This window comes from Equus quagga, chromosome 5 (assembly GCF_021613505.1).
Source record: "Equus quagga isolate Etosha38 chromosome 5, UCLA_HA_Equagga_1.0, whole genome shotgun sequence".
Taxonomy (NCBI): Eukaryota; Metazoa; Chordata; class Mammalia; order Perissodactyla; family Equidae; genus Equus; species Equus quagga.
The window spans coordinates 103,868,676-103,895,595 of record NC_060271.1 but is presented as its reverse complement, the minus strand read 5'-3'; the positions used below and the strand labels follow the sequence as shown (position 1 = coordinate 103,895,595).

Genomic DNA, 26,920 nt, shown 5'->3' with positions numbered 1-26,920 from the left:
CCCCCCCCCCCCCCCCCCCCCCCCGGTACATAGTTGTGTAGTTTTAGTTGTGGGTCCTTCTAGTTGTGGCATTTGGGATGCCGCCTCAGCATGGCCTGAGGAGCGGTACCATGTCCGCACCCAGGATCTGAACCGGCAAAACCTGGGGCCGCTGAAGCCGAGTGCGCACACTTAACCACTGGGCCACGGGGCAGCCCCTGAGTTATTAGGTCTTAAGCATGCTGTGATCTCGGGCGCACATGCTCACTCGATGTAGATTTACAGTCTTGGAAGGGATTCTGTTCTTAAAGGGAGAAATAGTAAAATAATTATTTTGTCTATTGATTAAAATAAAAGAATGGAAAACAGATGCCTGTTTCTGTCAGATTCCTGCCTTTGTTAATGGGGCCCCGCTGAGCACCTTAAACCCTGAGGTAGCTTCTGAACCGTAGGTTTGGAAACCTGGATTTAGACTTTAAATACACTAATAATACCTTTCTGATAACTTATTTCCAGAAATGTACACAATAGGGGATATTTTTAATTAACAGAAACTCCCTCCGCAGCACAACGTATAATATGGGATACTTCACATAATAGCCTCTCTTAGTAAGAGCCACAGGCACTTGATGTGGATATAGAAATAGATGGTTTAATGAATTCTGAGTGTCAAAAAATATACGCATATACTAGACTTTAATGTTTGGCTGGTAAACTGGGGAAAGATAGATAACGTTGTAAACTGAAGATGGCTTTGGAATATTTTTGAAATATTTTGATTTTTTGTTTATTGCTTTTACAAATTATCTGGCATTCTTTGTTTTTGTTTTCTGTTTTTCCTCCATCTTTAGCTACACAGTCTCATCAGTGGTATTCTTGGGGCCCACCTAACATGCAATGTAGATTGTGTGCAACCTGTTGGCTCTATTGGAAAAAATATGGAGGCCTGAAGATGCCCACCCAGTCAGAGGAGGAGAAGTTATCTCCCAGCCCAGCTGCAGAGGTACATGAGCAGTAGGCTTTTTAGTGTTGAGAAATGTCATGTTTTCAATGGCTGAATCTCTCCTTGGAAACAGAAGTACAGTATAGGATAAGTGAAAAACAAACAGCTATTTTTATAGCTAAACATAGCACCAGAGTTTTTAGGGTAGATGTGGAGAGAGGGGCAGGGACAAATCAGATTTTTTTAGATATTCAAAACATTGGTTTTATGAGATTACTCAGACAAAAGAAGAACAATGTGTGTGGGAGATGTTAGTGTAAATAGAGAGCTTACAAATTAAATGTTTTAATTGCTTTTTTAAAAAACAGTTTGCAACCTTTAGATACTGTTGAAAATGTGTCTTATTACCTAAAGCTAATAGAAATTGAACATTTTTTCTGCCCCTGGGCTGTCATAGGAAGGCCAGGAAGGTGTGGACTCCATCTTGGGGTGAACAACAGTTGAAATACGATTTTGGTAAAATTCTCACAGACTGCAGATATCAAAAACCTGTGTCTACCAGAGGGAGACTACTCCTTTTGAGTGCTAACAGGATCTGAGTATTCCTTCAACATTTTTATTTTTTTTAATAATCTAACCCCTTGACAATTTTTTACTATTTTGAATGTGATTTTGGATTGTTAAGGTCGATTTAAAAACAAAAGTATAGGATCACACGCATACCTAGCCCCACCCAGTTTTCGTCTCTGTTCCCCATCTCCTTCCCCAAAGTGAACACTTTTTAATTCCCTCTTTTGGGGATAGTGTATTAAGTTATAGATGCCTCAGTGGAAGACGTAAAAATTACATTTTTCTTTAAGCATGATGCAAGTAGTGTTGTACTTTGGTAAGTTCTATTCTTCACATGTATGTTGGTGTCTGAATTTGCAGGACCCCCGTGTTAGAAGTCACATGTCTCGCCAGGCCATGCAGGGGATGCCGGTCCGAAATACTGGGAGCCCGAAGTCTGCGGTGAAGACCCGCCAAGCTTTCTTCCTTCACACTACATATTTCACAAAATTTGCTCGTCAGGTCTGCAAAAATACCCTCCGGCTGCGGCAGGCAGCAAGACGGCCGTTTGTTCCTATTAATTATGCTGCCATTAGGGCAGAATGTAAGATGCTTTTAAATTCTTAACCCTATATGTTGTGCCTCTGATCATTTTCTCACTTCCCTCACTCTCTTTTTTTTGTTTGTTTTTGTTTGCAATAAACATAAGTTCTTGTGTACAGCCTTTTATTTGGTTTATTTTTTTAACATTGTTTTTGTCTGCTGCCATTTGTATCATGCCAACCTGGGGAAAAAACATTGAAACCTCTACAGTCTTTATGAGAGAGTATTGCTCAGCAAAAGATTGGTGGGAGGTGGTCCTATCCAGTGGGGTTTGGTGATAGAATTGCCTAAAGAACCCTTATTGAGGCACTCATATCTATAAGGTAGTGCCACCATATAATCCTTAAGGATGGTGTTATCATGAAACTCCATAATGGAGACATGCAGCGCAGTCTTACATGTATTCATTAGATTTGAATAAAATTTGCCAATTTAGACTAATTAGAAATTGCATGTCTTTGTAAATCTCTGATTTTCTCACGAACCTTTTAGAATTATTGTAAAATATTATAGAAATTCACAGTGCTTCATAACGAACGCTGTGTTTATTAGATTAGTAAATTATAAGTGAATTTTAAAGTCTTTTGGGTGAATTTTCTGAAATTACACATTTAGTTTTTACAAGTCAGTGTCTGAATTTGTGGTTGAGCGTTCTATTTGTCCACTTCAGTTTTTGTATCATAATCATATATCGTATATATTATCACATAACATTTACATAACTTTATCACTCTCATTTTCAACACATTCAGTCTTATGTTTCATTTTTTTGTTAGAACAAAGGTCATATGTACCCATGAATTGCGGACTGTTCTGTTATTACCATGCACCCCTGAGTGTGTCCATAATTTGTGTGTTAGCTCTGATTCTATCTAGTTTTGCTACTGGTAGTCACATTCCTGGCTAGCATGTTAGAGCCATGCAACAGTTTTCTGCTAAAGGATGAGAAAACTTGCTGTCTGGCTTAACGGATAGGAAATCTTAAAGACATTCAGTAGATGCTTTTTTTAAATCCATGAGATGAGAAGTTTCTTACAGGATGTCCCATTTTGATTTAAAGAGGGTATCCTTTTTAAAGGAGTGATGATTGAAAAACATTTTGTGTTTCTGAAGAGAATTTTCAGCTGAACCGTTGAAAGGCTTTAAAACTTATAGGTAAAAGCTTTATGAGAAGAAGAAAAGTGCTTTGTAAAGGGAATGGAAATCGTTAGTAATCTCTGAGTCCCGTGGAGGGGAAATTTAGCTACATTAGACTCATGTATATTTGAGAACTTAGGCTTATATTGAGGTTTTGTGCTAGCATTTCTGAATTCATGGATTTGTGTTAGCGCTTTTCCTGGGTTCGTTTCCTGGTCAGGGAACCACACCACCTGTCTGTCGGTTGTCATACTGTGGCGGCTGCATGTTGCTGTGATGCTGAAAGCTACGCCACCAGTATTTCAAATACCTGCAGAATCACCCATGTGGACAGGTTTCAGCGGACCTTCCAGACTAAGACAGACTAGGAAGAAGGACATGGCCACCCACTTCCCAAAAAAATTGGCCTTGAAAACCCTGTGAATAGCAGCGGAGCATTGTCTGATATAGCACTGGAAGTTGAGAGGATGGTGCAAAAAGACTGAGCAGGCTCCTGCTCTGCTGTCCACAGGGCCGCTAGGAGTCGGAATCGACTCGACAGCACTAGCAACAGCAAAACTGATTTAAACTGCTTAGCTGATTTAAAACATCTACTTTTATGTATAATTTCTTAAGAAGAAGAATAAAGCATTTGAAAAAGAAAATGAATGAAATTCTTCCATTAAAATTGGGCAGGATCCATTACCGTCTTTGTTCCTCTGAATGGAAAAGAAAAAACCATCACCAACTAAATTTGCTGCCGAGGAAGCTTCTGTTTCCCATGGCTCTTTCTGTTCCTTTCTCAATTAATTTGCAAATTTTTATTTTGACTTTTCTTCAGTGAAGCACATTTTTCTGTCACCTCACTTTAGTATTTTTCTCAGTTGAATGGCCATGTTGCTAAAAAAGGGTCAAGATTAAATTACCTGTATTTTATTTGTACAAACATAGATATAATAATAAAAGAACAGAATCATTTGTTGTGATGAGAGTCAAGGAGCAGATTTTATTTGTATTTAGCTTTATTAGTTGAATCAAATTCTCAAAATAATTTTACCTTGATATTTAACATTATAAAATTTCAGCAGCCCTGTACTTGGTTATTTTTTTTCAGGCAAGCATCTAACAATCTCTTCCTGGCATGTTAACTGATTCTTACATTATCTTTTCTCTTTTTCTGTGTACCTTGTTAGAATCTCTTCAGCAGATCCATTGATCTTGGCTTGTTAGCAAAAAGGTTAGATGTTAATAGCCGGATGTCCATAGGCAACCATGTCTTGTGGTCCACTGGGAGTATATGGGTGCATTTTTTTTAGTAAGCTTTTCTGGGTTTCTCAAAGGCAGTAGTGATCTGGCCCCCCTAAACAAGAATGCAGTATGCAGTATGAATGTACTTTCTGATCAGGCGAAAGTTTATAATTCTAAAGATGCTAATGGATCACCAGCTCCGATTAATGCATTTTAAAATAATTCTTCATAAGATTGGAAAAGGAAGATAGTTTTCCCTGTGGATTTGAGACTTTTCCTCTTTTAAGAACTATAGAAGTTGACTCCTTCCATGGCTTTTGGTCTTGGCAGGACCATCACAACCGGTATCATAGCCAGAGTTTATGGGGTGACTACAGAAGAGGGAGGAAGTGGGGAGCTAAGGAGGTAAAACTCTCAGGTGGGAGAGAGCATAATCCTGACCATGAGTCCTTGACTTACACGTTAATCCTTATTTAGAGGAAATGGTTTTTGATTGGTTACAGCCCACTCCCTGGCCTTTATTTTCATTAAGAAGCCAGTATTAAGGACTGCAGTACAGTAAAAAGGGTAATTTTTGTTTGCGTGTGCATAAAATATCCTAAAGAAAATACAAGAAGTAATAACATCTTTGGGAAGGGAAAATAAGAGGCTGAGGAAAAGGTGTGGGAAGGATACCTACCATTGTTCATCCTTTTGAACTTTCTCAGTTTTGAACCATGGTAATATATTTCCTATTTAAAAAAGTAGTTTAGAAGCAAATTAGTATATAGTAATATACTATATACTAAAACATGTTTAAAAATATATACGGATGAGATATATATAGGGAAAGTGATTTTTTAAGACCAGTTTCTCCAAACACCTATTTTAATAATATACCTTTATATGTGAATATATAAGTCCCTGCAAAAAGTTACTGACATTAGTAGCCTGAGCCCATTCTACCATATAGATAGTGCTTATTAAAAATGGATTGGTAAACCAAAAACCAAACATTGCATACTACCATGTCCTTAACAAGATTTGCAGACAACATGGTTTAAACGCAGCATCAGGTTTCAGACAACTTGTCTCTTCTCCATCCCTCCCTCAGTAAAAAAGCCAGATGTGATAATGATGTTCCTCCTTTGTTACTGCCATCAGACATTACCTCTGTGTTACCCGATGACTTCGTCAAAGATCTGTAAACACCCGACACCTGATGAGCACAGGATTACTATTTAAGATTCAGGATCCTCAGAAATGAAGTTACGTAGAAGTAAATATATTAGCAGCATTCCATAGATGAAGCTCAAGTGCCTAGAGAAGTGGATCAAAATGACTTATCTGACACCTTTGTAGGTAATTAGGTGGTTTCTGAGTTGATAACACACCAGACTTGAATGACAGTACCATTCCCTAGTATGAAGTTCTTCCAGAGGCACCTGGAGCCATTTTTTCTGTTTGAAGATGCTAATTCAACTTCAGAATTATCCCGAGGCCCTGTATTCTTAAGAAATATGTATTTTATGAGTTTTTCTAGGGATTTCTCAGCAAAGGTTAGTTTTAGTAATTGTATAAATGTGAATACTAAGCTCTAACATTAGGAGACAACAGTTCTGGTTTATTTTGGTATTTTTGGTAGAGAGTTTAATAAAAATTTGCTTTTGAACGGATACTTTAAATTCTTCTAAAGGTACAAAAGTGGTTACAAATCTTATCTCCACTCTCATTTCTACCCTCTTCAGAGGTAACCATTGTCATCAGCGTCTAAAGTATCCAGAGAGTCGCTTTGTATCTATAACAGCCTAAGTAGGTGTATTCTTTTTGCTTTTGTACGACGTTAGTCTACATTCATTGTTCTGTACCTTGCTTTTTTACTTAAGATATCTTGGAGGCCATTCCATACCAGTACCTTGAGAGCTACCTTCTTTTTTATCAACTGCATAATTATTTTGTACTTTAACCAGTTCTCAGTTTTAGGTTGTTTAATCATTTTCTATTGTAAATATCCTTATTCAGACATCATTTCATACTGATGTGTGAAATGTGCATGTGGCTTATGGGATAGATCCCTAAAAATAAAACATCTGGGTCAAGAAACGTGCATTTTGAATTTTGATACTCACTACCCAGTTGCCGTCAGAAAAACTGATTTACGCTCCCACCCACAATGTCTAGAGAAGGCCGATTTCTCTAGAATCTTGCCAGCAGTGTTATCCATCTTTGAAACCTGACTAGTTGACAGGTGACATGTAAGTTATATTAGCTTGCATTTCTCATTTTGAATGAGATAGAAATCTTTGCATATATTTGAAAACCATTTGTCTTTCCTTTTCTGTGAACTGTTTTTGCCCCTGGCTTGTTTTCTGTTAGAAGTCTTATTGACTTGTGGGAACTTTTTATATTTTAAGGAAGTTCTCAATCTGTGAATACATGATGCAAATATTTTGCCCGTTGTCTTTGACTTTGTTTATTATATATTTGCCAAGTAGGGTTTTTTCAAATGTGATTGAATTTATCAATTTTTTATAGCACCTGGGTTTTGTGTCTTGCTTAGAAATGCCTTTACAATTGCTATAAGAAAATTCTACAGATGGTTTTATTTCGAAAGCAATCCTCAAAGCCCGTGTGAGATGTTTTTGTGAATTTTAATTCAGTGTGTACTTTTTTCAGTTTTTAAATTTTGTTTCCCCTGCTAATATTTCCAAAACGTTTTAGAAAAATGGCCATGCATTGCAATAGAAGTAACTTTTTCCAGGTTGATCTCAAGGAGGTGTAAATCATCCTCTAGGAAACCAAACAAATGTGCCTTTTGCTCAGCTGGGTGACTTGAGTGGCATGCAGACAGTCTCTCTCTGGGCATATTCTGATGCCTTCTGGGTTCTTGAGGCGTTTCTCAGGTTCCTTTCTTTATCTGTGCACTTTTAATGCATATTAATGAATCATCGCTATTTAAATAGAGTTAGGTGAATAATTTGGCAGTGGGAATGACTGACAAGTGACCCTACTGGCCTGGTCTTGAGTGCAGACAAAGATTCCTTTTAACCAACTCAAGTGTGGACCTGATAATCCTATGTTAATGATCATTCCCTCAGGGCAGAATGTATCTCCCATTTATATTCAGTGGATATCACTGAATGGCTGCAATTTTTACATTAAACAGTGACTAGGTAATCTTAACACCTTTCATCCTAATTTTTTCATGTTTAAGACTGATAATTCTTGCCACCAACTACTTTCTTTATAATGAGGCTAAGTGAAATATGGATCCTTATAAAGAGCTTTGATCTCCTACTCAGGTGCTCTGTAAATTGTCACTTGGAACATCACATAATTAATCCTACTGACTTAATGAGAAATTAAAAGCAGAGTAGTATAGTTTAAAATGAAATATCTTCGGGTATTGTGTTGGTAACCTTTTTGCTGGATTTGTTGATTCCTGTCAAGGTGATGGTTATATGGCAGTCCCTCAATTGCAGGCACATTGGCAATTTTCCTTTGGGCTTTATCGACTGGAATAAAGAGGAAAATTAATCGTATTACTAGTAATACAGCAATTGCCTTTGTCCAAAATATTGAGGAAATAACCAAGGTGATATATTCAAGCTTTGTTAATAGAAAAGAGAAAATTTTCTCTTGTTCTCATCCCAAATAGAACTTGAATTTTAGGTGAATTAGTGATATTAGGAAGGAATTATTTAGTATTAACTCACAGTGATTTGACGGGTGTTGTTCCTTGCAAGGATTGGGCTGTCTTTTAATGTTTATTTAGATTACACCTCCAAAATATGCTTATTATATTTCCGCCTGTATCTTCACTATTATGCAACAATAGGTGAAAAGCTTCATTGCTTAGTAATTTTTTCCCCTAAAAGAAATCAGCTGAATAGGAGGAAAAGCAATTGGGTCATTTATAGTTGTCAATGGTTGCGTAATAATTAGCCAGTGCTTGGGATACATATTCGGATTCCCATTACTCGAGGCTCTCTGAAGTATGTGTTTTGTCTATTTTAATATATTTTTTAAATGCTGTTTTCCCACCTTTTTCTGTTTAATAGTTATTAGAAGAGAGTTTTCTTGGTAAAAGGGCTAGAGCCTATGAATAAGTTAATTTTTAATTTAAAGTTATTTGAGATTTCAGATTGAATTGTACATTTTAACACTAATAGTTCAGAGAATGCCTATGGATGTCAAAGGAAATTTCATGGATGTATGCCTAGAAATGTGGCCTCAGCCTGTGAAAGAACAAATTCTCCCATAGAATCAGAAAGCCTGTGGGACATTTTTGTCAAATATTTGAAGGTGGGAAAAAGGCATAAATAGTAGAATGATATCTGCTAAAGCTACTCTGTTAAGCTTTATGACAATATCTGCAAATTTAAAAAACATTTCAATCCACATTTTTGTCTCTTCGAACTCTATTTTTATAACTTGGCTCTTTGGTGTGAGAGGTGGCATGTTTCACATCTACTCTTCCGTTCTAATGACAGCGAATTAAAATGCAGAGAGCGTTCGTTTTGTAGGCTTTATTTTTCTCTGTCTGAAATGTCTTATGGTGGAGTATGAGGAGTGTGATATGAACTTTCATGAACCAATATCCATCCTCACAGTATCTTACTAATTCTGTTAGATGAAATACTATGTATATAGATAACCTTTTCAATCTCAGCACTAGTGACATCATAGTGGGATATGAAGGATGGAAAACCAGTGATAAAACCAGATGGCCCATTTTTACCCTTGTGAGGCTCCCATCTAACAGAATTGAGTTCACCAGGATAGATCAGGACTTCTCAGTGGAGACCCACTGCGCCTAGATCAAGTGTGTTGCCTTTGTCAGCTGTCATCTTTTGTGTCCGTGCCAGATCGTACGTTAGGATTGATTCTGCCTCACACTTTGTGGAAACTTTTCTGCTTTAATGTAGAAATGCCATGGCTGGAAAAGAAGCATATTTCCACCACTTTTCAGATGGGCACACGCAGAAAGCAAGTGTGGGTGTGTTAGCTACTCTCATACGGGACTTTAAAGTGAGTGTTCTCCAGGCAGGTGGTTTTCCCAGACTCCAAGGGAAATCATGCAGGGCTCTGGCAGACATTCTGTGCTGTTCCCCCCTCGCACCTTTTGTTTCTGCGGTGTGTGTAGCATAGGTAGAGAAATCAGCCTCATTGGTTGTCTCCATGTTTCTTTCTCTCCTCAGATGCAGACAGACATGCCGAACTATCTGGAAGTCCACTGAAAAGCAAAAGCACTAGGAAACCTTTGGCATGTATCATTGGGTATTTAGGTGGGTATTTTCTAATAGACGAAAATCTCAAAGAACAATTTCTGTATCTTATTTGGCTATTCTAAGTTGACATACCTAAACTAAATTCAACCCTTTAAAATAGCTGAAATTGGACACCTTCATATGTATAGCCAACTTATTTTGTTTTAGAAACTTTTATTTTTATGACCAAACACACAACATCCAGAGTTAGGAGTATGTTTACTTTTCTCAAAAAAATCATTGAATAAAAATGTATATTTATGGAGATAAATACATATTAAGCAAAAAGAAAAATAATCACTAAATTATTAGAGGATGAATATTCTTAATATTTTGATTTAGATACTTTCACTATTTCTAACGCACCTCACCTCTTCCCTAAAATAGAGAAGGATTGGTTTATTTACTTTCTTTTTTTTAAAAAAATGAGATAAACTGATTACCTTTTTAAAAAAATTTTAGTTTTGATATGCCAATTAAGGTCACTCTGAAAGGCGAGCATTCGTATTGCTTCCTAGAAGTTGCTAAAGATGATGGTTCCATTTACGTGTTGAAATATCACAATTTAGTATTAAAAAAATTAGGCAATGACCTCTTTTTTATTTTTGCGAAGTTTTAAGGTAAATAACTTACAAATAATGGTTCTAATATACCTAGATGCTATAATGGTATGTTTTTGTGCTTCTAATATTCTTGCTTTTTCATTTTCTCAGTAAAAGTGAAATACATACTCAGAGTTGCATTGAACCTTATTGCTCTGTCAGAAAAATTTATAGTTGTGAAGCGTTCAGACTTTAGACATCCAGTCTTTTAAAAATCAAAGTGTAGCCTTGAACTTGATATATTATCTGGTCCTCATCAGAGCAAGCTGGGAGTCAGAAGCCCACAGCTCCCTCTTTGATGTTACTCTGCTGCCTTGTTTCTTGTTTTATTGCTCACGGGCTAAAGAGTTGCTTTGATATCCTCTGAAAATATCGCATGGTCATCACAGGCATGACCTAGGTCATGGTGGTCAAGTCCCTGAAGTCTGTTATCTATGTACTCTTGCAGGACCTAATCCTAGAAGCCCCTTCCCACCTGCAAGGGAAAGTTTCTGAATTAAAAACAGAATATAACATGGCCTATTAGTCAGCCTTTCCATGGGTAATTGTGTATTCCTCTTGTGGGCAAATTGGCCTCCCTCCCTTCCAGATAAGCCCAGAGCTCTGCTGTCCTTGCTAGCTGAACTACATCCCTACGTAACATATTTCTGAGTATTCACTATGTAACAAGACACTATACTAAGTGGCTTAGGGAACCCCAAGATGAATAAGACCTTGCCCTCAAAAATCTTAGTTTAGTGGTGAAAGCAGGTTAGGACAGTTAAACAAAGGGTTGGATTCTCTAAAGGAATTACAGGTAATATGTATTGGGCACTTGAAGGAAGGAGTAGTTATTTCTAATGCATGGTAGGACAGCCTAAATGAAGAAAGTAATATTTTGAGCTCAGCCTTGAAAGATATGTAGGATTTGCATAGATAGGAAAACAATATTTTTTCCCTTATGAGGCCAAGAGAACCAGATAAACAAAGTCTTCAAAGAGTCCAAGGACCTGAAAAGGTCAGGGAATGCAGGTTGCCTGGTCTGGATGGGGCGTAGATTGTGGGGGTTGTAATGAAAAATGAGGTTGGCAGACCTTCAAGGCCATGTTGAAAAACAGTCAGCACTATATTTTGGTTAGTACCTGATCCGTTTCTAAAATTTGGCAAGTGTAGGATTTTGACCAGACCAAGACGTAGTAATTCTAATCATCCTAATGGCTCTTCTTAAATTTCAGTAAATGAGGCTGATATCCTGGACCTCACCTGAGAAAACAGGGTGGCTTGAGCATAGCTGGCACACTGGCGGATGACTGAGAATCAGTGAGCAGGTTTAGCTTTGGAGAAGAGGTTGCCCAGTATTAGTAGCAGACTGAGGTCCATAAATCCACTTCCTACAGTATTGCAATTTCTGTCCATCTACTTTATCCAAAAAAGTGCAAGTGGTTCTGGGCTTTGAGGCTGACAGCAACATAAGTCACATAAACACGCATATACCACATGCACATTAGAGTTTTGTGATACAGCCTCTGTCAAAGCATTTCTTCTGCTACCTCTTGACTCTAGTCCTTGGAGTTTGGTGTCAGATTTCGTCTATATCAAAATGTTCTGGGCTGGGAGTGACAGACCCTGGTCTTAGACCTTGGTTGCAGAGCCAGAGGAGAAATCCTCTTTTTCAGAAAGCTCTCACACACCAGACATGCTGCATGCTAAGTTCCTGGTTTGCTAGAGCACAGAGGTAGTTTTCTCTAAGGCTCATTTCCAGATAAGCTTTGGATTTCTAACACCTTGAAGAGTCAGATGCCTTATTCCCTTAGTAAATCTCGTGTTTAAGTGACCTTCTGTAGTGTTTGGTTTGTTTTTTGTTTTCTTTCCCCTTGTACTCACAGCATAAAGCTCAGAGGTCTAGCTAGCAGGTGAAGAACCAGCTCACTTTTGATAAGTAAAGCCATGGTAACAGCACTTGAAGCTGATTCATTATGCAAGTCCTTGGGAAAACAGGCTGGCTCCTAAGGAACTGACTCTCAGCTCATTAAGAAATAAGATGTGTGCCTATTAGCCAGTGTAAGTGCACACAGAGTTTTAATACCATGTTCTGAGTTGAGAAACCTTTTTTCCCCCCATCAGAAATCCATCCTTCGAAGAAACCTAACGTAATTCGATCTACACCAAGCCTGCAAACCCCAACTACCAAGCGGATGCTAACCACCCCGAATCACACGTCTCTGAGCATTTTGGGGAAAAGAAACTACAGTCATCACAATGGCCTGGATGGTATGTAAGCCCAGCAATTCCAGGGCCTGTTCTGATAGGCCGGGGCCCCTGTGCCCTTGCATGCTCCATCGTGTCATCTGCCAAGTCCAAGAATGTGTAACAAATAGGTTGAACTAAATGTGTGGTAAGGGGGATAAGAGGGAAGGCTGCCATGTGCCACACTGAAGACGTTATGCCAAGTGTTATTTCCCCATCTCTTCAAGAGGGATCTTTTGCTCGCATTTCCCATTAGGAGGCTTGTTTGGAGATGAAGTCTGTATTTAGCAGGTTGCCTCTGCTGGGTGATAATGTTCTTGCTGTGATGCACACTCACTGCTCATTTATGTTTTCTTGAGCAGAAGGGATTATTTTGCCTTATGTCTGAGACAGCAGTGCTCTCTGGGGGTTCTTCAGTGTTCTGTGGATCATTTTGAATTTGGCATTTGTCCCCTACTTCTTTCACTTGATAAATTTTTTTAATTGCTCAAGAGTGCTACCAGTCATGAAAGGAATTGCCTGGGTGATGTCCTAAATACAGAAATAATAATTTGTTTGAAACAGAAAAACTGAAAGATACCACCTCTTATCCAAAGTACTTCTCTTGGGCTGGCCAATAATGACTCTTCAGGTGGAATGGAATTATCTTCCCATTTGGACTATAAACACAAGCATAATAAATTATCCAGGCAGTAAAAATTGTTCGTTTCAATAGTCCTGGAGTTTGAAGCTATCTTGATTGTTTAAATGTTGGCATTATTTATGAATAAAACTCTCTCCAGGCTTTTCATGTCTTATGGAACTCTAAACTCCTTCAATGACAGCAAATTATTTATCTAGAGCAAGGATGTGGAATAGACCTTCTAGTAATAATTTCCCATGGTGGTTTTCCTTCACCATGAGTTTTGATGGTCATAGTGATGTCAAAATGAAAAAAAAAATTGAAGACGAGGACTTTAGTTTGCATTTATAGGATATCAGTGTGTTGTAGATACAGTTTTTAGCTACACAGTACTCTTGCAGAAGTACTTCCTTGCTAATGAGAACACTGGCCGTGCTTGCCACAATATGCCTGATGTCTAGAAAGCAAAATACCAAGAAGGGATTGTGTCAAAACGTGGAGACTGGATTTGTTTCCAGCTTTTTCCTTGCCCACAGCCTGGGGGGCCTTTGGATTCAGGCTTCAATGGAATCAGGAATCTTTGTTTTCCCTCTCATCACCTTCCAGGCCTCTATAGATGCATAGTCCTACTGCAGAAAGTGTAAAGTACATTCTGGTTCATTTGATATATATGTTCTTTATGGTAGAAAGACTCTTGTTGTGACTGATGTTGGAATAGCAGCTTTCTAGTAGCTTCTTCCATTCGCACCCCGTGGTCATGGTCATTCCAAGCTCCAGTCCCAGCTCTGCATTACAGCTCCTGTTGCTCTTACTCTGTATCACAGGTACCTGTCTCCTCGGAATTTCTAAAAAATGCCACCTTGTAGCTTTCCCTCTCTAGGGCTGTTTGCACCATTTCTGTCTGAATGAATGCTGCTGTTTCTCTGCTCTGAACCGGAGGAATGGACAGGGCATACAATGAGTCCCTGGTGTTCTGTTGAGTAAGACCTTCAGCCTTGTTGAGGAAAAACGCTCGTCTCGTTTTCTGAAGACACCTAGCTGTTGAAACACTTCTTCTTCAAGCTCCATTTGTCTTTGCTCTCCTGTCATGGTATGGAGGGGAGGGCTGACGACATGCGCCTTACCTTCCTTATCTCATTTGATTCACATGACACAGTTCCAAGAGGTCAGGGAATTTGTTTTGCATGACATTGTATCTTTACTGCCTGCACAGTACCTGGAACTTAGTAGGTACTCAATAAATGTTAACTGCATACATAAAGTGAGAAAAATGAGACCTAGAGAGGTGAATTTCCCGAAGTTATCAGGTACAACATAAATGGATTGGGATTCCCACTCCGGTGTGACTGATTTCAGAGTCTGCTCTTTTAACCACTGTTATAAATGAAGCTGCAGCTCTCAAACTGTGCTGTATTACTCAGCAAAGTAGAAACTACATGAGTTATCTTAACAGCTAATGTAGTAGAAATTGATATGCCAGATGCTGCAGGATGTAATAGGTAAACAAGGAACCTGGGGGGTGGGGGTGGGGAAAGGAGGAGCTCAGGAAGCAGCCAGCAGGCCTAGGGTTGGGAAAGCAAAAGGAAGAAAGTGGGTTATCATAAGCTAGAAGCTCAACGGAGGTCCCGAGGAGCTGGAACTCAGACCCCTGAGGAGGGGGCTGCTCTGTGAGGCTGCTTCTGGGAATGTAAAGTAAAGCTGGGAACTGACACAAACTGCTTCTGCTATTTGAGGTGACATTGACAGGAACAGGAAGCAGCAAGGCCCTTCTCTGCCCTCCAGCCTTCCAGGCTCCCTCTGCCACCCCCTACTGGTCCAGCAGGGCATCTCGAAGCTGAGTTTAGATGGATGGACGTGGAGCTGAGAGACAAGAATGTAACAGAAACACATTTTGGAAAATGTCCCTATTTTTGTATTCCCAGTGGACCTTTTCCTTGGGATAATGGGTCTGTTTCTTATTTCCTTGGGATATAGGATCCTGACTAACCTGAGTTTCCAAGGTGAACTCAAAGTATCAGTAAAAATGTTAGGCTACTAGTGAGTTTTCCTAGGATAGTTAATACCACCATATACTGGAATTGATAGATACAAAGTCAAGAGAAAGCCTTGCCCTGTGTGATCCAATAATAAAATCAATTAACATTGCCACTTAATTATCAACATGTCAGACAGATGAGCGAACCAAACAGGATGTTGATGGATGTCCAACTGATTTAACTGGAAACAAAACCTGATTGTTCTGAAATATCCAGGTCTCTCGGCTTTAGGTCTTTCTGTCCTCTTCTCAGTGGCTTCCTCCTTCACTCACCCTCTGCCTTCAGGTGGAGGTCCTTGATGATGGGAAGAGTCTCTGGATTTCTGCTGGCAGAAAGGATTGTACCTGACATTAAAAAATGGACAGCTTCTTCTTGTCTTCTTGAAAGTCACTGTCTTGCACCTGGCCCTGGACCTCTAAAGGCCATGGGGTGACTGGTGGCCAGGAGCCAGCACTCTGTCTGCTCTGTTAAGCTTAACCCATCTCCCCAGGCCACACACAGAGCTCTGTGACTGTCCTAGTGGAACTGAAACTCTGAGGGTGAAGACAAAATCTGCATACATAAGAAGCCTCATTATTTGGGGTGAATAGTGATAGGAAGAGTGAAGTTTCAAACAGTACATCTTCCATTCCACTGCACGGGGACAAGGTGACTGCTGTTTTTATCAAATAGGGACCCTTAAGAACAGCTTCTGCTGTGTAGGGATACAGACGGAGGGAGCATCAACTGGAGGTGCTCTTAACCTTTTTCCGAGATGACGTGACTTTTGTCCCAGGGGTGCTACTACTGAAGCAGGACTCAGTGTGTCCGAAGACCAGAGCAACAGGCTTAGAAGAGAGGTGAGTTTTCAGTGGGACAGAGTCAAGGCATCTGAGCCAAAGAAATTGATGAATTGTACAATAAACTTCTCTTTAATATGTTGTCCTCTGGCTTATTTCCCCTGGGGTATGTGAGTGTACTGTAGATCTGGTTATTTTTCTTATTTGTTTTCTGCATTGAGTAATGTCATTTCTCTAAGTCTCCCATGAAGAGGGTATCTAATAAGGATGCCTCTAAGTACAATATTATGATCTGGGGTGTGAAGACTGTCCTTTTGATGATTTGTTTCTGAATCAGTGATTCAACAGCTTCAACTGTTTGCATCCCAACTCTGGGAAATGGGTGATGGTGAGGGCCATTGTACCACTGAGAGAGCTCTGGGAGTGCATCTGCTGTATTCACAAATCCTGATAAAAATAGACTGCCAGGAACAGCTGATGGCACTCCGAGGCATGCTCAGGCCCAGGCTGCCTTCTGTCAAAATTTTTATGTCATTTCAAAAGACTACGATTTTTTTTGAATCTTCTAAAACATTGTTTATGGAAGAACATTGAGTGCTCCTAGGCTCACCTCTGGTCTCCTTGTCTCAAGGTGTACTGTTAAAACCTGGTTAAATATATAAAGGTGCCTTTGAGTTTTTTCGGTATTTTGTAATGGATCATTATGGCCCTAGGGTTTATTGAATATGAAGCAATTATAGCAGAGTACCTAAAGTGTCTAGAGGATTTCAGGACTGTGGAAGCATCAGCTGAGGGCAATGGATGTTCTCTCACACTGTCAAGCCATAGGGGTAGGAGTTGTAGAGAAAGACAGACCCAAGTGCATTAGGCATGAATAATCAACAACTTGGTGTTGTGGAATATTCTGGAAGGATGCCAAATTGGCCACCCCTGTGACCATTCCTGGGTTTACTAATATTGCAGTTTCTCCCAGAGAATACTTTTATCCTGTGCCTGAGGGAAATACTAGTGTGTGAGCCTGTAAGAGGTCTAGACTTGAGACCCTCTCAGCAATATGGAGATCTTAGAAGAGTGACAAAGTCTATGGTAATTACTCTATAAACCTATAGAGCTGGTGTTTTCCACCAGGCTTCTTGGAGGCTCGCCTTGTACATGCATAGTTCTGACCTCAGCCAATGATTTGAGGGAAGTGTGTATATTGATTTGGGGTCTCCTCTTTTCCTGTCCCCTTCCTTTCCAGGATCTCCTCCCTCAATTTCCAGCTGCACTGGCAGTCTCAGACTCCGACCTCTCCCTGATTCCTCAGCCCAATTAGACTGCAGCTTTCAGCTTGAGCTATATTCCTCTTGAACTACATGGAAGTGCTCACAAGGGAAAAACCAGTTAAGAGTGGTTCTCACCTTTTTTCAAGGGTCATATTCCCTTCAGTTTTTGCCTGATTTTGGTTGCTGTCCAAACAGTTGTTTTTACATTTCTTCCAGAGTTTATCACTGTTATTGGCTGGAGGGTTTGTCCAATGTAAATTAGCCCACCATTATGGGAAGCGTAACGCTTCAGTCCTTCTATGGGCTCCCTGCCAACTCCCCTTGGTCCTCTCAATTTTTTAAAAATAGCGTACTGTTTCTGTTTCATGGATACTGTATCTTCTTCTGAAAACAAAAAATGCTATCATTTTTCTTCTCCATGAATATTCTGTTTCCTCCAATTTGCTCTCTTCTCTTTGTTCTTTGTTCTGGTCTCTAACATTTGTGTTAGAGGTTTTTCCTGGTGACCTTTGGATGTTTCATAATGTTTAAGAGAAGGAGACTAAAATCAGACTGAGAGCTCTGTGCTCGTGCTTGTGGGTGGAGCCTGTAGTATGGTGATCAGGCTGGGCTGTTTGCTGGTTGGCCTCAACCAATATCTTCAGGTCTCTTCTCACGGGCTGCTCAGATTTCCCAGAGAAGATTCTTCCCATCTTAGTCAGTTCACGCTGCTATAACAAAATGCTACAGATGGATGGCTTACAAACGACAGAAATTTATTTCTCTCAGTTCTAGAGGCTGGGAAGTCTAAGATTAAGGTGCTGGCATGTTTGGGTTCTGGTGAAGAGCGTCTTCCAGGTTGCAGACTGCTGACTTCTCACTCTCCTCACCTGGTGGGAGGGGCTAGGGAGCTGTGTGGGGTCTCTTTTATAAGAGCGTTAGTCCCATTTATGAGAGTTATACCCTCATGACCTAAGCACTTCCCTAAGGTCTCACCTCCTAATACCATCACATTAGGCATTAAGATTTCAACATATGAATTTTGTGGCGACACAAACATTCAGGCCGTAGCACTGTCTCTTCCCCGGAGGGTAAAGACTTGGCTACCTGCTTTCTGGGAACACAGTGGGAAGAAGGCTTGGATGTCTCACCATCTGATAGGCATACGGTAACTTGATCCCTTTGGATTTGGTAGTCCTGCCCTCAACTGTGCTTGGTGCCTCGTGTCCCCTAGGCCTGAGACCCTCTGTCCGGCCCTCTCCCAAGAATAAACATCCGGACTTGTGGAAGGTAGACAGTTGCCAAGTAGTGTGGAGTCAGGAGAGCTTCTAGGGGTCCAGCTGCTTCTTAAACAGCCTTCAACTAATCTTTGCTTCAGCTTCCCTCCCCAACTTCCGGAGGTGTCTGGTGTCAATTCCCGAGCCATTTGAGGATCCTTTGGACAAATTGGTTCTGGACTTTCCACACTGCCAACTTCAAGTTTGGCTTTCTTGATTGCATAGTCTGTTATCACTTGTTTATCTGCTTTCCATCTTCCAAAATTCTCATGGTGGTTTCTCCTCTGGGTTTCAGAAAGGAGGGAAATTAATTAACTCAGGAGCCAGCAGCTGGAAACCTTTAAAACGGCTGCTTTCATTGCATTGATTGGTTAGAGTGCAAAATCTCCAAGTCCATGGACTTCAGGTACTTCTGAATTGTTAAACCAACAGGGAAAATTTTGTAAAAAACAAAATAAGTGCTTATGAATCATGGTTAGTAGAGACAAAAGTAGCAAATGTAGATTAATGCATTTGAGAATTTACTTGTAAACAAAAAGGGAAATAAGTTGGGCTGCATCGTCTAGAAAGGAGACCTGAGGAACACCTGTGATGGGTGTAGATCTTTTCTAGGGGCCTTCTGCCATGCTGGGGGCCTCTGCATCTGGGCCCTGCATGTGGTTCTGGTTTCTTGCTTCAAGGAAATGCAGCGGGGCTGAGGAAGTGCTGAGCTTGGGGGAGTGAAGTGATAGCCTTGCAAGGGCAGGTGGTGAGCACCGTGATTCTTCAGCCTGGAATGCAGAGAGGTGACATAGCTCAACATAAAACCGTGGTGAGTGTGGAGAAGGCAGGTGTGAACCTGGATGCCAGATCCCGAGCTGCCAGGAGGAGATGTTGCTTTTGAAACGGGAGCAGGTGAGTTTAGCACAAATAGAAAAAAGCACAGTTTGCCATGGCAGGTCAGAAACTTAGGAAACTATTACAAGTGGCTCCTCTGGCAGATGGCTTACTTCCATAGGGGTTTGGACAAACAAATGCATGACAGAGTGACACCCCCCTACCTGCTGCCCCTGCAAAAAAAAAAAGAGAGAGAGGCTTCTAAGAGATACTGGAGCTACTGACACATCCATAAGCTAATTAGACACTAAAGAGGACACTATGCTCTTACTGGGATGGATGGAGAATGGGGCGGCTTAGTGTAGTAAGAAAAACTTGACCTGAATTAAGAAGATCTGAGTTCAAATCTTCACTCCTCAACTTACTTGCTGTGTGACCTTGAGCAAGTTCCTAATTTTTCCGACCCTCACAAGGTTCTGGTGAAAGTTAAATAAGGTGGTTTCATAACCTACAGTAGATTCCATAAAGCAAAAGTTAGCCTAAGTCCTAAACTGAATTATCTAGGTTTTTATTTAACACGTATTTGCTGAGCCCCGTCAAACACCAGGCTGTGTACATATATCTCCCCCATTCTGGAAAGGCTCATGAGTGAAACCACAGCTGTGGTCCACCCTGCAGACCTTCGGCATGGCGGGAGGCTGTGAAGGGGAGCATCCCTGTGTCTTCTTCTGGTTGTAGAGTGGCCTGCAGGATGTGAGAGAATATCTGAGTGCTGCGTTGGCTGGGGCACCTAATGACCATCTCAGCGAACAACCCCCACTTCCCTCCTCGCTGCTTTCCTAATAACAAAGCAAAAGGTTTCACAACCTACTGAGTAATACCAGATAGTGATCATATGGTTTCAGGCCACTTCTGCTTTTCATGTGCTTGTTTCTGTTGAGAGTCTCTAGCTGTCCAGCTCTGGGACAGCAGGGTTGAAGGTCTTTGGGGGAAGTGGAGAGGGTGGGATTGATGGAGACTGTGCCACTGTGGGCGTTTGAGATTCACTCCCCTCCTAAGAAAAATGTGTTGCTAGTCTCTGAGTGCCCACATCATTATGATTAATTATGGGTATCTCAGATCAGGTTGTGCCTCCTCCAGGCAAGTTGTGTTCCCCGTTTCTTGGCATCTGGTCAGAGAAGTTCCAAGATGTTGGTTTGATAAACATATAAGCACTTGCCTGGTATGCTGTAGTGCCTTGCCAATGACCACCAAACCTGCGCATCCAAAACCCAGCTTTTAAGATACTTCAGTGTCATTCACATATTTTCTTGGCCTCAATTAAACTTTCCTTTGGTCCAGCCTTAAACTACATCGTGAGCTTTTTTTAAATACATACCTGACCTCCTTTCCTTGAAGGTCGTGATGATATTGGTGGGAGGACTGATTCCATCCTTCTTATCTTGCCTCCACCACTGGAACTCATTTAACTTTGACCCTGTTTCCTTTTCCAGAACTCACATGCTGCGTGTCAGACTGAGCTCTTCTGTTTCATCCTACAATCCAAGACTTGCTACACTGTCCTGCTGATGTTCACAGCCGTGCCTGGGAAAGAGGCAGCCCCATTCCCAGTACATTTCAGGGAGACCTCCGCGTGCGCCCCATGGAGCCTCGATGGGGCAGGGCAAGGAACTGTAGGAGTGCACATTCCCAAAGCCATGTCCCATGTGTGAATCAGTGTCACTTCGCTTTCCTCTCAGAGACCTCGCTCTCCAGAGCGGGACCTGCCTGAGAACTGAGGTGATGAGGGAGCCACTTCACCTCCTCCCTTCTTCCACACTCCGCTCCCGGGCACAGCAGCTCCTCGGGACAGTGGGGCTGCTGCCCTGCATGTGTCAGCTCCGCTCTGTTGGAAGCTGTATGAGTGTGTCCAGCAGGGACATGGCATCTTCCTGAATGGTTTTTCTTAAGAAATGTGCCAGTGTTTATGCAGTTCATGATATTTCCCCCCGTCCTTGCTGTTATTGTCACTTAGCTTTTTCTCAATAGGCTTCACACTTATATTTTTTAATGGGGAAATTTTGCTCTTCACCCCCTGCATTCCATTTGACTCCCCCCTCCCCCTCCAAGGTACAGAAGTACCTGAGGTTCTGAGAAAAGATGACAAAATCGTCTTTAGTAAGCCTGTGAGCTCTTCGTATCATCTGTATTTTGTCATTGAAGAGAGGCTGGTGTTCTACTTGGTTCTGCTTGGTCCCAGACAGCTCCAGCAAGAACGATTCTTAAAACGGAGCTGATCGAGTGTGTCACTGTGACAAGCCATTTGCATACTGTCCTGTTCCCTTACAGCCAGATCAGTGGATGAGGAGCTGCAGCCAGGTTGGCCCTTCAATGAGTCACAGACCACCCAGGTTTATTCTAAGCAGATGGAATCTGTTGGGCTTAGGAGGGTGAGGTGAGAGAACTGTGTTTGCTGGTGAGTCTGTGTATACGACACCATGAGCCCCCTCCCTCCTCTGGCCCAAACGTTTCCGTGAGCACGTGTGCCTAGGCCCCGGGAGACCCGCCTGCCACCCGGTTTCCACTGACTTGAGCTCTTCCTGTCTGCCCTCAGCACCAGCCCTTGCTGGCGTCACAGGCAGGCCGCTCTGCACTCTGTGCACACAGCTGCAGGGATAGGATAACTTTGTGCCCTATTGGCCCCCTGAGCAGATTGAGTCTAGCCACTCCCCTGCCCTCCATGTGCAGGCACAGAATCACAGCACCGTGAAAGACAACTGGAGTCTGGCCTCCCAGCCATCCCCAGGGTCTGTGGCTGGGAGGCAGCTGGCTGGCTGATAGTAGGTGCCCCAAACAGCCAGGTGGTTGCATGACAGAGTGGCTACAATTGAGCTGACCCCCCAGGCAGAGTGAGGTATCACTAAAATGACAGTGACACTCTGCATGTCCAGATCCTCAGAGGCTGGGTTCAGCTCAGCAAGGAGAATGCGATGTTTGATGGCTGAAGGCGATGCTCGGAGCTCGAGCTGCCTTTTCCTTTTCCAGTTTTGCAGTCATCGTGGCTTCCCTTCTGAGGAGGAGTTGGTTCTCATCTTAGGCTTTTGCGGGGGTGCCCTGGGGATGTTCTCATCACTGCCAACTCTTGGAGCTGTTCTAGGTCTTGGCTTGGGGCCTTGAGGGTGGGCCTGTGTCAGAGGTGCTCAGCGAGCCGGGTGGAGGCAGTGGAGGTGGCAGGCATTGTCCTCAGGGTTCTCCACAGAGAAGACCCTTCAGAAAGACCCAGGGAGAGGAGGCAACTGGCTCTCCATGTCACACGCCACGTGTTGTGTTCTTTTCTAAAGAAAGAGACACAGCAAAGCTGTCTCTCTTTGCCTGTGTCCTGGATTTTTTGTTGCACATGGATGTAGAAGGTGGAATGTTTTCTACCCTTTCATGTTCTCCTAACCCACGTGGAACCATGGCTGTTGATTAGAGAAACCGTTAGCTGCCCATGACCCTGCTGCCAGCTCCGTTCCCTCTGCCTGTTGAGAGAGGCCCTCCTCGCCCAGGCCCAGGAGATTTGGAGACTGGGGCCAGGCCAGGTCTGAAGGAAGAGGAGGGAAGCCCACCCCAGTTCCAGTTCACAGGAAGCTTTGGGGCAAGCGCAGCTCGTTTTGAGCCACATGTGCCCAGAAAGCTCTTCCTTCACTTTGCAGTCAGAGCTACTGTAGCCCATCCTCCTACACGGAGGATGTTGACGAAGATCTGCTCTCACTTCATCTCTGGAAAGTCCCCCAGCATTCGGATTGGATGCTCCAGGAAATGGAGGAAGGACAGCAGGGAGCCGCTAACGTTTGCCTTTGCTGTTCTGAGCAGCTGGTGCTGAGAGCCGCCTTCTTTCTGGGGCCATGGTGTTCCTACTGTTTGTAGTGGCATGTCACCATTGTGCAGTGAGCTTGTGGGGTGGACATGCAGAGTCTGTCCGCACGGCCCACAGCAGACGTGCCCAGTGGCGCTGTGCCGAGCCTGGTCTGTGCTCCCTTGGATGAGGACACAGAAGCTCTTCAAGTTGACTTCCCTCTCCTTCTCCATCATCGCCCGCCTACCCCTAGCAGTGGTGCAAAAGAGGAGGACAGACTGGTTTTTTTGCACGCCTCTCACAATTCCACCTTGCCCACAGCCCAGTTTCTATCAGTCAGCATCCAACCAGGAAAACAGAGGCCACTCTAAGCATTTAAAACAGAGGGGTTTTAATCCAGAGACTTGTTTAACACAGAAACAGAAGAACTGAGAGGTCAAACAGCGAGCGAGGGACAACCCAGAGATGGGGAACAACAGCAAAAAGCTGCCATCACCCGATGCTAGTGGGACAGAGGGGAGAGTCCATGTTACTAGAGCTGGGGACCAGGCCATCTGGGAGGAACCTGGGACCACAGGGGGCCTGTCTGGTGGAGCTGGAGCCGCCAGGAGGCAGGAGCCCTGCCAGAAACAATCCCCTAGGCAGAGAAGGGAGAGAAATTGCCTGGCTTCTCCCTTCCTCGTGCCCTCCAGATTCCTGCAGGTGCCTCTTGTTAGCTAAACCCAGCTGGAAGCCAGCTGACCTGGGAGCTGGGGGCAGGCGGCCTGCCGTGGTCAGCTCTCCACCACTCAGAGCAGAGCAGGGGAAGACGAGGAGCAGTCTGAGGGCAAGCAGGCCCAGGACGTGTCTGACCTTGGTCTGCTCTGTGTCATGTCCAGCCTGGTGTTTATGCCCCTTGCTGTCCTAAGACCTGGTAGAGGTAGACAGAGGAGCTGCCCCCGTGGGGTCTGGTGGACTCCCTTTCACTCTGCCTAGAGAGGAAAGTGCTTTTGGGAGGGAGGGGGAAAGCCTTTATTCTCAAGAGTTGTCCTTGTTTTCCTTTGGGGGAATTTACTCATTTAGCAGCCCCACCTCACCATTCCCCTCAGGAAAGCCATGTCCCAGTTTACTGTGCACCCTTCCCCATTCCTCTCGCCCCAGTTTCTGGTTTTCCCTGCCAGAGAACACTAACCCAGACCATGCATCAGTGGTCATGAGTCTTTCCCCAGGATAATTCATTCAGAGCGTGATATTACAGTGTGGACTGTCTGTCTGTCAGTAGATGCCATCTACTAATCAATTTGTATCGTGTTTCCAATAAATTTCTGGAAGTTATGCCTAGTTTTATGCTGTCCTTTGCTGGCATGGCAGCTCAGCTGTAAGGCTCGGTGCATGCCACATCCCAGCCCTCAGCCTCAGGTGCTCCTTGTCTCAGGCGCTCCATCCCCCACATAGCTCATAGGCCAGGCCAGTTAGTCTGATCTCAGAGACCTTTCCCCAGGGTCTGCATTTTCTTCTGCTGTGTCATAAGCCACATCCTGAAGACATGGAGGTTTTGTGAGGCTAAGTCGCCCCAATAGGTGGCCTTTGAGCCTCGTGTCCCCTAGGTCTGGAAGTATGAGGAACAGGCAGATTGTCCCCATCCACCATTCTTGCACTGCTGCGCCCAGCACCAGGTTGTGAGGACGTGTCCTGGCTGCTCGGATGGTGAGCTGAGGGAGCGTGCTGGGCTCCCCTAAGCGAGGAAGGCTCCTGTGCAAGTGAAGTGGACTCAGGAGCCGCACACTACACAGATGGAACCCTCTTCTGCATTCCACCCACGTCAGGCCCGAAAGTCAGAAATAAAAATGTCTCCGTTTACTTAAAAGGTATGAGGCGCCTGATCCAAATGCCGGGCATTCTCCACTGTTTCCCAGGCCCTGAGTGCTGAAACCTGCTTTGTAGAAATTTTTCTCTGTTGCGTGTTTTGTTCAAACCTGTTTGACTGCAGTGCAGACTCTGCCTCAGCTGCTGTGCTGGGGCCGTTGTAGACTCACTTGGGACCCCTCCAGGTCTGCCTGTGAAGTCTGGCTGTTTGTGACCCCTGTTTCCTGGGATTTGTGAGAGATTTAAGAAAAGAGAGAGAGGGGACCAGTGGTGCAGTGGTTAAGTTTGCGTCCTGGGGTTCACTGGTTCAGATCCAGGGTGTGGACCTACACGCCGCTTATCAAGCCATGCTGTGGTAGGCGTCCCACAAGCAAAATGGAGGAAGATGGGCACAGATGTTAGCTCAGGGCCAATCTACCTCAGCAAAAACAGGAGGATTGGTGGCAGATGTTAGCTCAAGGCTAATCATCCTCACACAAAAAAAAGAGAAAGAGACACTGAGTTTCTTTCAAGAGTTTCACTAGAGAAGCAAGACATACGCACTTGAGGAGAACAGAAAAGGCGGTAATTGAGGCTCTTGTAGGGGTTCCAGGATGGAGGCCTCAGTGAGGCTGGACTAGTGGTCAGGGACCCCTCAACGTTCAACACAACAGCCCCACCTCTGTGAAATCCCTCAGGTGCCCTGTTGTTCCCGGTGTCTTTTTATTATGACTCTTTATCCTGACTCAAATATCTCCCTCTTTCTGGAAGCTCATCTGTAGAGCTGGGAGTGTTGCCTGCCCTCCCTCTCAAGGTGTACCAACCTTAAGTTCCATTGCCGGGACTGGGTTTTTATGGTCAAACTTCCCTAGGGGTTTCTTCTGGATAAGTTTTACCTTCCATTTGTTCTTTTTTTCTTTTCTTTTTTTTCAAAGATTGGCACCTGAGCTAACAACTGTTGCCAATCTTCATCTTTTCTTTTTTTCTTCTTCTTCTCCCCCAACCCCCTCCCCCCCAGTACATAGTTGTATATATTCTAGTTGTGGGTCCTTCTGGTTGTGCTGTGTGGGATGCTGCCTCAGCATGGCCTGATAAGCAGTGCCATGTCCATGCCCAGGATCTGAACCAGCAAAACCCTCGGCCGCCAAAACAGCGTGCGCAAACTTAACCACTCGGCCATGGGGCGGGCCCAACCTTCCATTTGTTCTGATCTTGCTCCTGAACTGCAGAGAGTCACTGGAGGAGACCACACAGCCTGCAGGGATGGTTGCTCCCCCAGAGCTGTGGGTGCCCAACTCCCGAGGCCTCTTTGGGCTGCTTGCTTCGTGGCCCTTTTATATGTTCTTCGGGCGCTTGTTTTCTTATTCCCAGGACCAGCTGTTCCAGTCCTTTGTCATTCCCTAAGCCCTCACTCACCCCCTGAGAGCCACGCCTTCTAAGAATCCCTTCACCCTTCTTCCCTTCTGCCCCAAGACCTACTGTAATAGTGCCTGTGCACCCGCCCAAGGAGGTGCCCCCTCAGCCTCTGGAGGACCCTCCTGGCACTACATGTTGGATCCATTCTCCCCACTCCCTTTAGGGCCTTGCAGTAGAACATCCTAACTCAAACCAGACTTCCACTTACTAGCTGTATGACCTTGGGCAAGTTAACCTCTCTGTGCCTCAATTTTTTCATCTGTAAAATGGGATAATAGTCTCTACCTGAAAGGATTAAATAAATTAGCATATGTAAAGTGCTTAGCACAGGGCCTAGGACAGGGTGTTTATTACTGCTCCACCATCATTCTCTCCCTTCTCCTCCTACTGCTATATATATTTAAATTTCTCCATCCAGTCAACAAAACAACAGAACAGTCAAACCACCAAAACGTCTGTCCTGAAGCTAGTACCTCCCTTTACTGGCAAGTTTATTGAAAGAGGGAAGAGTTGTCTGTTACTTCATATCTCATTAATTCCTCAACCCATCATAGGATTTATGGCTTCCATTCTG

General features: G+C 43.2%; 1 protein-coding gene across 9 annotated transcripts in view; it reads left to right on the top strand.

Annotated features, from left to right (window-relative positions):
- MTA3 (metastasis associated 1 family member 3) overlaps positions 1-24,419 on the top strand; it is a 186,658-nt gene extending 162,239 nt beyond the window's left edge. For 8 of the 9 annotated variants that reach the window (XM_046661216.1, XM_046661215.1, XM_046661214.1 and 5 more), the window contains 5 exons: positions 831-982; positions 1,853-2,075; positions 9,619-9,705; positions 12,393-12,539; positions 20,783-24,419. In XM_046661216.1, the coding sequence (XP_046517172.1) occupies positions 831-982; positions 1,853-2,075; positions 9,619-9,705; positions 12,393-12,539; positions 20,783-20,808 (635 nt within the window). In that variant the 3' untranslated portion in view covers positions 20,809-24,419. Of the gene's footprint in view, positions 1-830; positions 983-1,852; positions 2,191-9,618; positions 9,706-12,392; positions 12,540-20,782 lie in introns of those variants that run through there. The other variant, XM_046661218.1, reaches the window with a different exon arrangement.
- The last annotated feature ends 2,501 nt before the right edge of the window (positions 24,420-26,920 follow it).